Raw genomic sequence first — 16,858 nt, forward strand, 5'->3', positions numbered from 1 at the left:
TCTATCAGCTTTATTACACAGATTGTGATGTCTAAGTATAATGTTTAAATTAATTGACGGATATTAATATAATATAAATAATTATAATAATATAATTTGGGTTTCTGAGTCTCGGTTAAAATCAATAAAACACCCCTGACACACACACACACACACACAAAATGAAATCGGTTGTATAACAATAAAGACCTGGCCACATTGGAATTCACGTTGACTTCATTCATCATCACTTTCCTATTTAAAAATAAATTAATACATATATATTTTAATAATAATCTTATATAGCGCCTTTCATAGTGGACCACCATCACAGAGCGCTTAATTAGGGTGTGTGAATTATGCATCAGGTGCAGAGTCACGACTCACAAGGAGTGTAAGTGACCTGCTCCAAGTAATACACTGATTTAGTGGCTGAGCTGGGATTTGAACCGGGGCTCCTGGTTAAAAACCTGTTTTTTTAACCACTGGACCACACAGCCTCCTGTCTCATAGTCTTTTAGTCGCATTTCTCTTCCTTAGAGCTATTCTTACTGCGCAGCTGGATGTGGATGAGCGATATTCCTGTGCCCGAGTCCCGCTGTGTTCTCAGGCACTGCCATTGAGTTCTGCTGCAGTTTGCAACAAATATTGAAAACAAGACCAAACTCATTCTGCATCAAAACAAAACAGCACGTTTAACACCATTGATTTTCTACAGTACGCTCAGTCACCTGTGTTGCTCACTACACGAAACCCCTGAACAAAAGTAATCTTATAAACTGTATTTTTTCTTTTAAAACACATTTGAATCTTATTACATGTAAATACTGTTCGAAAACATCAAGCGTTCACAGATTTTGATCTATGCAGGCGTCAAATATAAGGGGATAAAGAATTCTATGGTGATACAGAAATGTGCGTAAAACCGGTCACACCCAAGAGGCGTTCTGCATTGTTGTATTGGGAAGCGAAACAGTACACAATAGTTTTGAAGAAAAAAAAAGCCAACAACTATGTGGTATGATACCAAACCAGACGTACGAGATAAAGCAGATTTTTTAAAAACCTTTATTTTACTAGGTAAACACATTGAGACAGCAGCAACACAACAAAACACGGTACAAAAACACATACACAGAAAATAAAATACTTCTGACACAAAGAAATCATAACAATACAATCAACAGCCAAAATCTTAGAGACAAGGATATGTGAACTATGCATCAGCTGCAGAGTCACTTACAACAACGCCTCACCCAAAAGACGGAGCACAAGGAGGTTAAGTGACTTGCTCAAGGTCACATAGTGCTGGGATTTGAACCGGGGACCTCGTAGTTGCAAGCCCTGTTCTTTAACCACAGATGCCTAGCAAAGAATGCTAAAATAATCTTTCAAAGGCTTAGGGTAGGACTTGCAAGTTTGGGGAGGGGGGATTTTTAACAGCGTGTTTCTTTTTTAAAAAAATCGTTCTATACATATATGTTCTACAGTTTAAAAAAAAAACAGATTTATATTGTAGGGCATTTTTGGACGACATGGCTTCTGAACTGGCTGTGGGTGCGGTTCTCCGGTCAAAACTACCAACAAAACGTAAACATAAGCAACACTTTGTGTAAATGACTCTTCGTTCATGGTTGTAATTCAAACTCCACCTCTGTGCTGATAGGTCTTTTCCCCGGCGCAAGTTTTAGCCAAGAAAAGCAAGACAGCAGACGCACCTAATATCTTAGACTACATTAATAAAACACGTGATTGCCATTCGCCCCATTCGCAATTACGCAACATTGAGCGCCAGCCGTTGCGTCGATTAATCTTCAAATATTATTACCTCGTGTAAGCGCCGCATTAGACCAGGTTAATATTGGTGGCTGGTTGAGAGACGGTTAGAAAAATGGTTTGGGCAATACAGCTTGTTATTTTAATCAGGCACTCTCCCGAGTACCTTTCGTGAGAGAGTGCTCAGACAGGCCCCCTATAAATAGCGTGGTCGACAGGTTGGTGGCTCTCTCTCAGTCTGCACTGTGGAAGAGGTAAGAGCACAAGTGAGCTGCCCATGCGTGCAAGCACCAAGTGATCCCGTTTTGCTTCTCTTTTGAACGATTGCTTAAGGAAAATATTCATGCAATTGTAGTAGAAATATATTTGAAGAATGTATAGCGTCTATTTTATTTTCTTGTATATCTCTAAAACGTTTTAGTAGGCTTTAAAACATTTGTTTTTAACGTGCGTGTTGCTGATACTGGTATTTCATTCTGATAAACTATATATTGTTTTTTTTTTAAAGATACAGTTCGCATAATAAAACGTGCACTGTATCCCAGGAAACAGAGGCGGCCTTGTCCATGCGTTCAAAGTTTAGTAGGCCCACAGCACTACCTACTATATTTTTATTTATTTATTTATTATTTGTTCACTTCTTTTTCACGAAGGTGTTTATGCACGTTTGAAATCGTGTTTCCGATGAGTGTTTATTTAGTTTGTCTACTTACTCGTTCACAACGTGTACGGCACAGAACAAGATGGTGGCGTATGAATATGAAAACGAACTGTTAGGAAGGTTGAAGAGCGCTATTGAAATAACAGGCGTTTTCAGTATGAAGTACAAACAGATTACGCTTTGAGACTGAAATAAGCGATAGGCGAATGGTGGCGAGGCGCGTTGTTCCAAACCAGGTGCTTGCTGCGCTTAGCTTGTATTGGGTCGAATGAGAATTTTTCGCTGACTTTTGTGTTCCGCAGCGCCAGGTCAGCATTGATACATTTATCGGTCAGACAGGTTGCGTGTTTTTTTTTTTTTTTTTTTTTTTCGGGGTGAGGTAACCTACATTGATATGCTTAAGTCGGCATGCTATTTCTCAGTGTTATCTGCTAGAGATACATTCCAAAATGTTCAGTATTGATTGACCAGTAATATCCCCGGTCTCTCGATGGGCCTGCTAAGGAGTGTTGATGATGAAAATGCTTTTCTGGTTCACTGATTCCACTGTGAAGTTACTCTCGCAGCGCACTGAGACACTCCTGGGCTGAGCTCTTCTTAAAGCCAAAAGACAATTTAATGATTGGTTTGTGATGTGGATTAAGTAAGACTGAAATCCAGTGATTTTTAAATCTTGCATGAGACCTGAGATTATTTGTTACACAGTTGAAAGGCTAGAGAAGCTATTGAATTGGCTTGCCCTCTGCCTCATCCAGCCCAAACTGAGCTGTGGGCATCTGGGACGCTACTGTCTGCAGGCAATCTTGATAGAAACACTCCTGGTGGAACATACAGCATTGTGACAGACCTTCTGATTCCCCCCTTTTTCCTTTTAGCTGGAAAATGATGCTGCCTTTTACTCTTGCAATGGGTAGTGGACGAGTACTGGAGATCGGGGGTCTGTTTCAGGTGAGGCTTCTTGCTAGTGGTGCAGGGAACAATTTCTTTCAGTTATTGCCTGTGCATTAAGTAATGCAACAGCCTCTTGCATTTCAATCTGGGGGTGATTGTGGGTTAATCCCCCCCCCCCCCCCACTAGTCTTGGGTTAAGTTTCATGAACAATGTAGCAGTCTGCTAATCCCAGTTCAATTCTACTGGAAGGTATATAATTGAAGTGATCTCTTAACTCCTGTTAAGATGAATGGAATAGCTACAAAAGCAGTGTTCTGTCAAATGAGTAAGATGGCTTACTGGTTGTACAAACCTGTTTTGTGAAACTGGATCTAAATAGTGAAATGGCTTCAAGGAAATGCCATAGTTAACCTTTCATTTGGTAAATGTTTATACACCAATGTACCCTTTTCATTATCTGAATAGCCTAGATTTAGATGGTAGGTGTGGTTCAGAACTGCCTATTCAACTGTGAAGCATTGCTTACAATAAATGATCAGGGGATGTATGGAGGAACTTCAAAAAAAAAAAAAGCAAGGTGTGCCGACAGACTTGGTAAATGATTCTGAATCCGCTGGAGTGTGTTCATGATGATTGCTAACAGACTAGAGTTTCTGAATACAATGTGATGCTCTTTCACAGTGCACTGAACGACACACTCCTGGCTTTCACTATAGATAGGGGAGGGACTGGTGAAGCCTGATTTTATTTTTTGGATCAGGAAATTCATTCTTTGTTTCTCTTGCAGGTTATAAGTTGTGACATGTGCTGAAGATCTGGTGGGAGAATGTGTTGGCTTTTAGGTGAGTTATAACCTGGACAAACCATAATTGTAATGATGTAGAATAGTTTGTGAATCTGGCCACTTGTGGCTCCAATGAAGTTAGTTGACTTTTAAATGGGCACCAATTGGAGCCAGGATTGCTGGTTGAAGTGATGCTGAGGAGTGTTGATGATGAAAATGCTTTTCTGGTTCACTGATTCCACTGTGAAGTTACTCTCGCAGCGCACTGAGACACTCCTGGGTTTTTTTTTGTTAATGGAAAGACAATTTCATGATTGGTTTGTGATGTGGTTTTAAATAAGATTCGAAACCAGTGTTCAAACCTTGCTTGAGACCTGAGATTACCTGTTACACAGTTGAAAGGCTAGAGAAGGTATTGAATTGGCCTGACCTCTGCCTCATCCAGCCCAAACTGACCTGTGGCATTTTGAGTCAGTTGGAGGACACCTCGGACGCTACTGTCTGCAGGCAACCGGGTCGAAACACTCCTGTTGGAACATACAGCACTATGTGATGAGGACCTTCTGATAACTCTTTTTTCCTTTTAGCTGGAAAATGACGCTGCCTTTCCCACTTGCAATGGGAAGTGGATGAGTACTGGAGATGGGATCCATTTCAGGTGAGGCTTCTTGCTAGTGATGCAGGGAGCACTCAATTTCAGTTATTGCCTGTGCATTAACTAATGAATAGCCTCTTGCATTCCAATCAGGGGTGATAGTTGGTTAATTTTGTTTTTCCACTAGTTGTGGGTTCAGCTCCACAAACCTAATGTAGCAGACTGCTAATCCCAGTTTAATTCTACACAAGATAGGGGGTGGAGTAGGTATGTTTCAGAACTGCCTATTCAGTTGTGGATCATTATTTACTATAAACGATCTGGGGATGTATGCAGGAACATTAAACCAGGCAGGGTGTGCCAACAGACATGTTTATAAAAGATTCTGAATCCGCTGGAGTGTGTTCATGATGATTGCTAACAGACTAGAGTTTCTGAATACAACGTGATGCTCTTTCACAGTGCACTGAACAACACACTCCAGGCAATAGATACAGATGTGCTGCCTGGGTGCCATGTGGTTATGTTTAGGGCCTGCAAACTAATTCACTTTCTTTCCTGTAGATGGGCAAATCCTGCTTTCTCAAAATGGGCAATGCAAGGACAGATAATTTTTGGGTAAGTTAACAAATGGTTTTTTGTGCTGCAAGATTTGCAGTAGAATGATGCAGGTTTGCTAAAGGAAACGGCCGTTTGGAGCCTGCTTACTTGATAGTGGTATCTATAACACTAACTTTTTTTTTTTTTTTTTTTGTTCCTGGGTAGTAAGTGTTATTTCCTAATTGCTTATGCCTCAAAAGTACAGAAAATGGCTATTATTCCCCACAAACTTTGCTTTTGTGACCAGGACAGTGATATTTCAAAATATCACTATTTCCAATGGGAAAATGGGCAAATGTGTGTCTTCGCTCACATGGTCAGAAAAAAAAACATATGAATCCAAATTAACATGTATTTATACTAAAGTAATACAAAGATAACTACAAAAGATTTAGAAGCGAGTAGTTTTTAGAGATTTACAATTACTGTAAATACAGTATCTCAAATAACTACTCCTAAATCTTTTGTAGTTATCTTTGTATTACTTTAGTATAAATACATGTTAATTTGGATTCATATGTTTTTTTTTCTGACCACGTGAGCGAAGACACACATTTGCCCATTTTCCCATTGGAAATAGTGATATTTTGAAATATCACTGTCCTGGTCACAAAAGCAAAGTTTGTGGGGAATAATAGCCATTTTCTGTACTTTTGAGGCATAAGCAATCAGGAAATAACACTTACTACCCAGGAACAAAAATTGTTACATAGTGTAATATAAATGCATGCTATCTGCTAGAGTGTGTTCATGATGATCGCTAACAGACTAGAGTTTCTGAATACAACATGATGCTCTTTCACAGTGCACTGAACAACACACTCTGGCAGTTTAAATCCCTAAGATTTCCTACTTTTTGTTCAGTTAACTAACTTTCTTTGTTTCAATTTTAGGCAGATCCCTCATCTGGAGTCCTACCTGAAAATGCTTAGTTTCAAGTAAGCAACTACTGGCTGATTTGGACAAATGCCTTAATGGGTGTTTTTTTTTTTTTTTTTTGCAGGATTAGAAACTATTCTATAAACTCTAGTTATTGTTCCTTCCTTGTAGTTGCATAACCACAATCCTTTTGAGACCTATTCATGTTTGGATAAGTGCATTCAGTCACCGATCAAATTGCCTCCTGGTCATTTTACAAGGCGTTCTGATACCCAGGAATGTGTGCAGGGTGTGTTTCTAAACCAGCATCGTAGATAAATATTTCCATTTATGGCAGTGGGGTGAGATTCTTAATGTAAATGCATAGGAATTTCACACACCCCTCCCAAAAAGACTTTTTTTATTGGCGGCTGGACTGGCCAGTGCTCAATCTGGCAATGCAAACCCAAATATGACTTTCTTGCTGTATCAACTGGAGAGTGTGTTCATGATGATTGCTAACAGACTAGAGTTTCTGAATACAACGTGATGCTCTTTCACAGTGCACTGAACGACACACTGGGAGTTGATACAGAAGAGCTGTCTAATGTAGTCAGAGGTAGGATCAGAATTTTTTTTTTGAGTCCTCGTTCAGTTGATTTTATAGTGGTTCATATATGGTTGAGTTCATGACTGACCCTTAAAACTGAATTGCACTTACCATTCTAATGGGCTTGCATGTGTTCCTTGACTTTTAGTAGAAAGCAATGAAGCATCAGAACTGGTTGATCTGTGCTGACATGCATTTTATCAACTAATCCTGTTAGTGGAATCACTTCTTTAGGATTACTATGTGTCTGTGTTCAAGTTTCTGACCCTCTCTATCCTATAGGCACACTGTCATGCTTGAGGCTGGTGCAGGTGGCTCTCTGGATGCAGTGTATGGTGAGTTTAGTGTAGTGGGTGCTGTGAGCTTATTCATAGGGTTGGAGTGTGTTCATGATGATCGCTAACAGACTAGAGTATCTGAATACAACATGAAGCTCTTTCACAGTGCACTGAACAACACACACCTGGCTTTAACTATAGATGGGGGGGGAACTGGTGAAGCCTGGCTCTTACTTCAGCAAACTCACTCCCTGTTTCTCTTGCAGGATATACATTGTGACCTGTGCTGAAGGTCTGGTGAGGAAGGTGTTGGCTTTCAGGTGAGTTATAACTACAAAACCTGTTTGCAGTACTCCTATAAAGAGCCCACATTAAATAGCATGTTTTGTACACCTCCCAGTTCAAGGATGTTTCTTCTGCAATAACAAGACATGGTTGTAGAATAGTTTGTGAATCTGGTCCCCTTGTCGCTCCAGTGATGTGAAGAGTTGACTCTAATCTGCACCAATTGGAGCCAAGATTGAGTGATGCTAAGGAGTGTTGATGATGATAAATGCTTTTCTGGTTCACTGATTCCACTGTGAAGTTACTCTCGCAGCGCACTGAGACACTCCTGGGCTGAGCTCTCTTTAAAGCGGAAAGACAATTTCACATTTAGTTCGATGTGATTTTAAGATTCAAGACCACTGATCAAACCTCGCCTGTGACCCGAGATCACTTGTTACACAGTTGAAAGGCTAGAGAAGCTATTGAATTGGCTTGACCCTTGTCACATCTAGCCCAAGCTGACCTCTGGCATTCTACTATTGGCAGGCACAAGGGTAGAAAATACACCAAAAAAGATGAAATAGATCTCTTTCACAGACACACATGGTGCCTCAGTGTTTAATGTACTGTGTTGTATTCACAGGATGTGACTGGCGGAGCTTGCTGATGGCAGATATCCATGTTCCAGTTGTCTAATGGATCCTGTTAATAAAATTTTAAGCCTAATGTACAAAGTTTCAATGTGTTTTTCTTCACCTAAACCAAAACTTTTACATGACTCCCAGCTGTTAATTTAGCATGTTTTGAACACTTTAAATCTCTAAGACTAACCATAAAAACCCCTTAGACTTTTTTAATTTGGCAATATCAAGTATCATTTATGCTCTAACTCTCTTTCTACATCAAGGCAGGCATGGTGCAAAGACCTTGCTACTGACCAATCATAAATGTGAGCCTATGGTATGTAATAGAATACTCATTAGTAACTGGGGTGGGCTTGGTATTAATTTATTTTAAGACCAGTAATTATTTCAATGTTTGGTTAACATTTTATATTTACAAAAGTATGTTTTTAAAAAAAAAAAAAACCCTGTTCAGACTACCTCCATTCTACTGTGAAGTTTACCTTTAGTGTTCTAGGTCTTTTGGGTAGTTCAGTGTTTCTGCAAAATTAGTTGGCCCATCTGTCCACTGCTATCCCTATTGGAGTAACCAAGACCCTATGCACTTGGAGCAGTGTGTGGTTCTTTGCTGTGGGTGATGCATCGGCTACAGCAGTAGCATTTCTGAGAGGAATGCTTTCCTTGCATGGGGGTGGTAGGTTTGGAATTGTAGGTAACTTGCAGTTTGAAATTAAGTCACATGTCTGTCACAAATTCAAAGAGACAGCTCACTGGAAGTTTACCAGTGTCTTCAGTATGAACTTAAGAGGTTTTGTTAGAATTGAAGGGAATGATTTTTTTTTTTTATATAAAGAGTACTTGCATGGTATCATGTATTTTCATAAGACAGATGGTTAGCATCCATGCACAATTGAAAGCTCTGCTTTTAGCTCCATCTGGTCTTCAGCAGTAGCATGAAGCAGATTTACTGCATCCTGTACCTGCTTTGACGTAAGGAAGAGTACTTGAAAGAACTTGCCACTGGGATTTTGCATGTTCAGATAATGCCTGATGGGTTCTGATGCTGTGAATGAAGCACAACTTTGGTCTGTGTCATGATTAAAGGGAAACCTCAAATGATTTGCATCTCAGCTGCATTGGTTTCTAGCCTCCGACTGTCCTTGAATGGGATGCTTCAGGGTTATTTTTTAAGAGCCATGCGGTCAGGGATGGCTCGACAGGTACCGCTGGAGGTAGTGACACGCTGCTTACTGGCGGTGGCGTTCATAGGTGTTGCTAGGCAAATTAAGTGCTCGCAAGAGCATGCACATTTAAAACAAATAGATTTGAAAACAAATCGTGTTTGAGAACCTTTTGATGTGCTTTATTATATCTCATAAACGCTAAAAATAAGTAGTTTGCAAGAACACAATGCAGAGGCCGTCCCTTGTTCAAGAGTACTGGTCCTTGTGTGCTGCCGTAGTTTTGGAAGTGGTTTGCTTCACCCAGTTGTATCCGGCCCTGCCTTTAACGAGCTGGCAGCTCTATGGAAAACAGAGAAGGGAAAAAAAATTCAGAGCAAGGTCGGTCGGTCTGACGGGACGAAGCACAGTGGAAGAGGAAGGGAAGTCACCCGAACAAGAAAGAGGGGACGTGGTAAGCAAGACTATAACGATGGAAGCAGGATTTTTATTTGAAAAATATTTCAACACAACAGAAGCCAGTGACTAACGCGAGTTTCTAGATACAAAGAACCAAACGGAGGAACCCAAAAACTAGACAGACCGCACAGCCGACTTTGTATTTGTTTCTGTGCTGTAAAAAATTTACAGAGACAACACTGAAAAGAACGTTTTCCTGGAAATTAACTTATAAAATATTATTTCAACTTTTTTTTTTTTAAAACCTGACAAGTGTGTTGCCTTTTTGTCTTGTTAAACCGGGTTCGGTTCTCCGTGGACTCGCACTGTTTGAAAAACATTACGCTACATCGCGTTAAACTTTTTTTTTTTTTTTTTTTTTTTTGTGACATTTTTTAAATTTGTTTTTGGACAATAAAACAGAAAAACAATTATTATTTTAAACAAATAATAAAAAAAATAAATACCAGAAACCGGCTGCGGAGTACTACAGGCAAAAGTAAAGGGAGGTACAAAGAAATAAACACAATAAAGTCGACTCTCCTAGGTGACCGCTGAACTCTAACGTCCAATAATAATAAAAGAGGGGACGTGGCAAATATTTAAAGTCTTTTTTTTTTTTTTTTTTTTTTCCCCCGTTACGTTTAAATGTAATACATTATATATTCATAATGATGCTGTGACGTTTTTGAGAAAAAGGATTTCAATGTATTTGAATTTTATAGTTACTAGCTATTGAGAGATAAAGGGCTGAGACAGAAAGTGAAGGTGCCACACAAAGGCGGCTTTGTGTACTTCTTTGATACACACACACAAAAAAAAAAAACGTTGGCGAGAGAAAGAGGCACAGATAGAAGGAAAACAAACAATAGCTTGTTGTATTTATCACTTTATGTGTGTCTTTTTTCAGAAAGTAATGTGCGTGTATGTGCACCGGCGTTGAGAGCTGGGTATTTCACACTAGGCCTTGCGGTCCGAACAAAAGCCGCTTAACTTGAAATTTATGAAGCGAAACTTGAATTCGGCCACGAAAAGGTGAAACATTTCCTGGGGTGTGGTTTATTAGCCTATAGACGAAAGGTCACTCTGTTTTAATGAGAGACTTGTAAACAAGAGAGGGGTGAAATAGATACAAATCCCGTGGCAAGGCTTAAACCATTTCCACAAGGGCAACCGAGTTTTCAGAACCGAAAAGAACAGCTATTTGAGAACGACTGGAAAGTGAAAGAGCTTAGTGACAAGTTTGCAAAAAAAAAAAAGTAGCACCAAAAAAACTCTGATGTAGAAAGTCTGTAGCACAGTCGACAGCTGTGTGTTTTCAAGAAACACAGCTGGCGTTTTTACAGCTGCTTGCCAAGGGGAAAGGGGACTGAACCAATCCACAGACGATTGATAAGATAAACACAATTCCACACTAAGACAAAAACATGCATCTCGTCCTCTGCACACATTGACGTATTATCGAAGAAAATCAGTATATTATATGTTAAGATACGGATTTGTTTGTAATAAATAAGACAATTGAAACAACCTTAAATTAAGATTTCATTAGTCGCACATATTTATAGAGAGCACACACTCAATTACAGTTAGTACAAATAGGAAAGAAATATTAAAGTAATCAAATAATTTTTGAATCTGTGATTTGAAATTCTAAGGTAGTACGTTACATTGGCTTATATGCATGGATACATGCAGATTAGTTTGAACAATTAAGAAAAGGTATTCTGTTGAGGCAATTTTACAAACCCTGCAGTTAAACATTAAATAACCAAATCAGAGTTTTTAAAGACATTTGGGCAGGATGGCTTTAGTGGGGCGTGTTTGGGGTTGGGTCAAGCCTGTATTATCCTATCGACCATGGGGAAGCAGAAAAGGGGCGAAGGAACTAGAGCTAGAGAAAGAGAGCGAGTTAGAGAGGGTGGAAAGAGAAAAAGCCAAGGAGGGGGAGAGGAAGATGCTTCTGAAGATAGAGGAGCTGGGTCCTGTCAAAGGAGCTGTGGTTAACAAGTGCACCCCCCAGAGGTGGTGGCAGGCACTGCCACTGATACGCTGGTACTGGAGGAACCCAGAGCAGTCGGAGACGGTAAAAAACATCACCCATGTTCCCTTGAAAGAAACAGACTGTTCAGGGAATGTATATTCCATGGCCCCTTCCGGACCTCTGGACGCTACACCCACTGCCCTTTTTAAAAAGAACCCCAAATGGGACCATGTAATCCTCCCGGAACATTACGACATCTCCTTCAACTTCCTGCGGCATCTCTTCGATCTGTTTGTCGTCGGTTTCTTGTATGTCAGCTCCCCGGCTGTCCGAGTCTGCCTGGATGTGTTTGGTCTCAAGGGCGCGCTGAAGCTCTGGATCCACGGGATGGCGCTGTTTCTTGTGTCCGTCTCTGGAATGGGCTTGCTGCTGTGGCTGGTCCAGGCCTATCTGCCCCAGTTTGCGCTTGTCTACGGTGTGCTGCAAGCCCTGGTGATCTCGGTCAGCGTGAAGCAGAGTCTGATGGCTAAAGCTGAAGGAGAGATTGAGGGACAGCCAGAGGAGACAGAAGACAAGGTGGGGACAGTGCTGGACAGCAGCGATGGAGAGAGGGAGAGTGAGGAGAAGGAAGGTGGCAGAGCTAAGGAAGAGGGCAGAGTTCCCATAAGCGATGTTGTATTTTGAGGTGAGTGTTGTTTGGTGCGGGTGTTTTTATGTGTCATGATCAACCATATGCAGAGGAGACACCGCCCTAGAATGGGGTCCAGTTAGGCTCCGGCAGTTTGCACCCACATTTCTGCCTTTGTGAAGTCACAAAGATCGGTTTGGTTTCCTGTGATAGTTGCTGAGTAGTTGCACACAACTGTCTCATGGCTTGTGCAGGTCTAGTGGTTGAAGTCAAGTGACCAGAAAGATTTGTGTTACATAATAAATCCTACTATGACTTCTCAATGTCTTCAACATGTCCAAAAAGTTTCTAAATAAGTTAATTTTAGCATTATTGCAAATCCTACCGTGAAGTTTTGAAATGAAACCTGCACCCAGTTGTGATGCAGTTGTGATGCATAGTTCATCCCCTAGACTCTGCAAGTATGCTAAATGACTAATTAATAATAGACACAAGGCAAGGTGTGCATATTGCCAAACGGAGGAACCACATCACTAGTGGGCTTGGTCTGCGTACTGTACTGTTAATGGCTCTTTAGTATATGATGTGACTCATCTGCTGTTGTAGTACTGTGGATTGTGACCCCACCTCTCAGAAGCTAAGCAGGGTTGGGCCTGGGTAGTGTTTGTATGGGAAACCTCCTATGTATGACCAGGGAGTATGAAACAGCAGGGAGTGCTCACTTTCGCGTAATTGATGTCTCATAGTTTCTAATAGTCTTTTGACGTTACAGATGAATTACCTCTACAGGATCGGAAGATCCATTTAACAAACAGGCATTTACAGTGTATTTTGCACACTCATGTAAGTATTAGCAGTACACAGGTACTGACTGGTTGAGGCTTGTAGTGTTTTTGAACCCAACAGGAACAGTTTTCCACTGTGAGTAATACAGTGAACACTGGAGTCAGTATCTGTTTTTATTAGATTTATTAAACTCTTATTTAGAATTATACTGTGGCTGGTCTGCTGTTTTGTTTCTTCGTTTATTGTGGGATGGCGCTACTATTGACCGCTCAACTGCAATGGCACAAACTCATTTTGGTCTTATGACCTTGCATTAGAGAACTGGGATTCAAGTTTCAATCAGGGGTTTAATAAAAATACATGTTGACTTTTCACAGACGATGTTACTGTACTAATGAAACTGTCTGTCTTTCCTTAAAGCAGGGAAAACAGATGCTTCTGGAACCCTATCCAAAAATCTGGGATTGAAGACTACTTTCTGGGAATTTTCAGGATCCCACACAATGACAATTTCTCGAGATCTAGAATTTTTTTTTTCCCTGCTAACCTGGATGGATTTATGGAGATGGCTAGATCAGGAATAAGGGTCTGTTTCTGACACTGGAGCCTTTATTTAAAACCACTGTGCACATCAATGTTATTACACCCATTACAAACAGCCTGGAGTGGATAGCTGTGAAAGAGTGTGACTTTTTATTTTTATGGTTGGAAACGCTCACTCCTGGAGTCTAAGGCTTTAAATAATGTACTGCATTTTTTTTTTTCTGAATATTGTCCCATATTTTTACAAGGAAAATCTATAGATGCATGGAAGAGAAAAAGTGGTTTCCTCATCTGGTACGATATGCAAGAGGAACAATCTCCACAAAGGCTTTTAATACGTCTTGTTTAGCACACATATTATTGCCGTGGGTCTTTCCCACTCATTTATCGCTGCCTACCAATTTTAACACCACTGCACATTTTGAGTGATTCTATGGTGTTTTTAACTAGTTTATCCATCAATCCCTACTGCAGTTATCTTGTGCTGTTATACACTACAAACCAGCTTCTGGAAGTATGGTCTGGAATCTACAAATCGAGCTAAGCAACATATGCTGTTGTGAAACTGAAACAGGGGATCCAAATGCCCTTGACAGTGTTATTGTTATCTGTATACTAGTAACAATTTTAATGTACGAAAAAATACAAAGAACACCGCTTAGACCACAGTTTAACAAAATAATGTGTGAAATTGACTCTCAAATCACTGTGAAACCTTTTTTTTTTTTTTTTACACTACATTAAACTTTCACTGTGTGTTCTTACATTTAAAATTGAGTTGAAGTCCTCCTTTGTTTTCACACTAATACCCTCGCTTAATGCTTCTTGGTCTGTAGAAGTTCTCAGTTGAAATGCTTCTGGATCTCTAGTTCTCAGTTGAAATGCTTCTCGATCTCTAGTTCTCAGTCTAAAGCTCTCCCTGCTTTTACTTATTCAGTCATTTCACCCTAGCAATATCCTCTGGGTCAAAGCATATCAGTCATTAGGGGAAGCTGCTGTATTTAAGTAGTTTTAAAAAGCAGGCTCCTCCAGCAGCAAAACCACTGATTTGCATTTATCACAACAAAGCGAATAGAATTTTAAAGAATTGAAATTACATTTGACATTCTTTATTCTTTAAAAAAAAAAAAAAAAAAAAAGCTAAGGAGTGTCGGTATGTATGAACAATAGTTTTCTTTACTGAACACAAGCCTTACTGTGTTGAAAGGTAATGAATTATACTGCAGAAGTACCCAATCAAAGTCTGTAGTATTACCACAACGCCACAAGGTGGCAGCATAGACACACAAAAAAACCCACGAACGACGAGAACATTCACACTTTATTTTTTAAAATAAATTCCTGTTACAAACAATATGCATAAAGACACAATATCAGGTAAAACATACAAAAAGTTTAGTTATTTTGATGAACGACACTCTCTTTTTTTTTTTTTTTTTTTTTTTTTTTTAAATAAGAAAATATTAGCAAAGCAACACCTCCACACACGTTGTTAACGCATGCTGTTGTAATAAACTGCGGGATGTTTGTTCCTGTCGTGGGTCACACAGCAGACGAAGTTTAGGTGTTGGTGGACAAAGAATAGTTTTCAATCCATTGGTCGATAATTAACACGGAGAACGGCGATGTCTTCTTGATCTGTGAGCCCGCAAGAGAAAACAAAAACAAAACAAAACTTCTCTACAAACATTCCGCTGCTTGTCTGTCAGTCCGTTTCCTGTAACTAATGCCAGACCCGTTGACTTTTTCTATAAACATTGCGTCTACTATAGCATAAAACCCGCAGAAAATAGAGTGCTTAAATACAATATGACTTCATTTATAGACACAATACAAAGAAGCAAAACATGCCAGTAATACCATTTTTAAAAGTTACGTAATACAAAAGAGAATATTAATATCCTATACATCTATGTAAATATTATTAGCGTTTCGATGTAATCTTACTACGACTGCACTGTCCGTTTTTTAACTTTTACCTTGGCTAACTTCTTTTGCATCTCGTGAATTCTCTCGGCTCCAAAACACAGAAACATACTTCAGCTTTTAAGAAAACATTAAGGTAAAAAAAAAAAAAACATTCATCACATAGCCCATTTGTAATAGCATTACATTCAAATATATGGTGTATAGTGTTTGGATATTTGTAGGTATTTTTCAACCGATGCATTGTGATAATGTTTATTATTATTGTGATTAAAAAAAACACATTTGTTGTATTTATATTTAAGCTAAAAGACAGTAGAGTACCGACCTTTACTTCTTTGGTAAACAGTCAGCACCGTCCAGTTCCCGGTTCTTCTCCCCGCTGACAGCAGCTCTACCTCGCAGTGATACACGCCGGAGTCCTAGGTGTGAGGGTGGAGCAAGTACAGTGAAGCGTCCTTGTTCGTCCTGAATTCATCGGATTTGACGCCTCCAGCGGGGTGTGTTTCACTGGAAGCGTCGCTCTTCTTCCCATCGCTCCGGCCCCGGTACCGCTTAAAGGACCCGATTCCAACCTGCCCCGCTGCTGGGGTTGAAAGCGCACCCAAGGCGCGTCCTGTCTCCCTCGGTTGCATTGACCGCTGGCTCCTGGTAAACTTGGAGCTCCTCGGCCAGTACTACAGAAATATAGGAAATGTCCGTAAAATGTATGAGAAATGTAGAGACTTCACATACAATACAGAAAAATTAGCATAGAGCTAAATGTTCTGCGCGTTGTGTAGGCCAATTCTTCAAAACTGGAAACAAAGAAATATCTTTTCACCAAAATAGAATATGTATTCAAAGTAAACTTACTCTGAAATGTAAGTTATGACGCTGCTATCCTATGTGCCAAATAACAAAAACTATGATTACTGTGCACTGTTATTTCATATTAAGAACCTACAATTACAGAAAACAAGTTCTATTCATCACACGTGCTGCTTGTTTTTAAAGACGCTATATACGGATAGTGACCCCAATTCCAATGTTAATGTAAAATACACATTTCATTACAATATAGATCGGTACAGTGGGAAATGCCATTTAATAAAAATGCTATACGAGTATTAAATGTAACAGTCATGCACGTTAACATATTCTAAATGTTTGTGTCCATTAATGTGGGTTTGCAATACGCTGATTTTATAAATGGGAGGAGTCGCATAATACCGAATATTAAACCGAAGAATTTTGTATAAACAATTCAAATAAACCTGCCAGTCACGATTGCGAGAAACACTGATAAACAAAAGAAAAACCGAACAACTAACTAATACTGTGCACGTTCATCGGTTTGTTTCTAGTTGAAAGAATTTGAAGGAGGGCTGTGGTGCGTCACTATCGTCACTTTACCTGTTTCCAAAGCGAGTATCAGTGTAATAAAGTGTTTGGAGGCGTCCATCTACG

The 16,858-nt window shown here is 39.7% G+C and overlaps 1 protein-coding gene across 2 annotated transcripts; it reads left to right on the top strand.

Moving 5' to 3' along the window:
- The first annotated feature begins 9,398 nt into the window (after positions 1-9,398).
- Positions 9,399-14,256, top strand: c24h6orf47 (chromosome 24 C6orf47 homolog). 2 transcript variants are annotated; one of them, XM_041225909.1, is made up of 2 exons: positions 9,399-12,211; positions 13,364-14,256. In XM_041225909.1, exon 1 carries the CDS (start codon positions 11,347-11,349, stop codon positions 12,208-12,210), a length of 864 nt encoding a protein of 287 aa, XP_041081843.1. In that variant the 5' UTR covers positions 9,399-11,346; the 3' UTR covers position 12,211; positions 13,364-14,256. The 2 variants fall into 2 exon arrangements, with proteins under 2 accessions (XP_041081843.1, XP_041081842.1); XM_041225908.1 differs by having other exon boundaries at positions 9,400-12,211; positions 13,361-14,256.
- Positions 14,257-16,858: the final 2,602 nt, after the last annotated feature.

Source organism: Polyodon spathula, chromosome 24 (genome assembly GCF_017654505.1).
Source record: "Polyodon spathula isolate WHYD16114869_AA chromosome 24, ASM1765450v1, whole genome shotgun sequence".
Classification (NCBI taxonomy): Eukaryota; Metazoa; Chordata; class Actinopteri; order Acipenseriformes; family Polyodontidae; genus Polyodon; species Polyodon spathula.

Excerpts from the sequence above, each read along its gene's own strand:
- c24h6orf47 (XM_041225909.1), top strand. The coding sequence starts at position 11,347 with ATGGCTTTAGTGGGGCGTGTTTGGGGTTGGGTCAAGCCTGTATTATCC.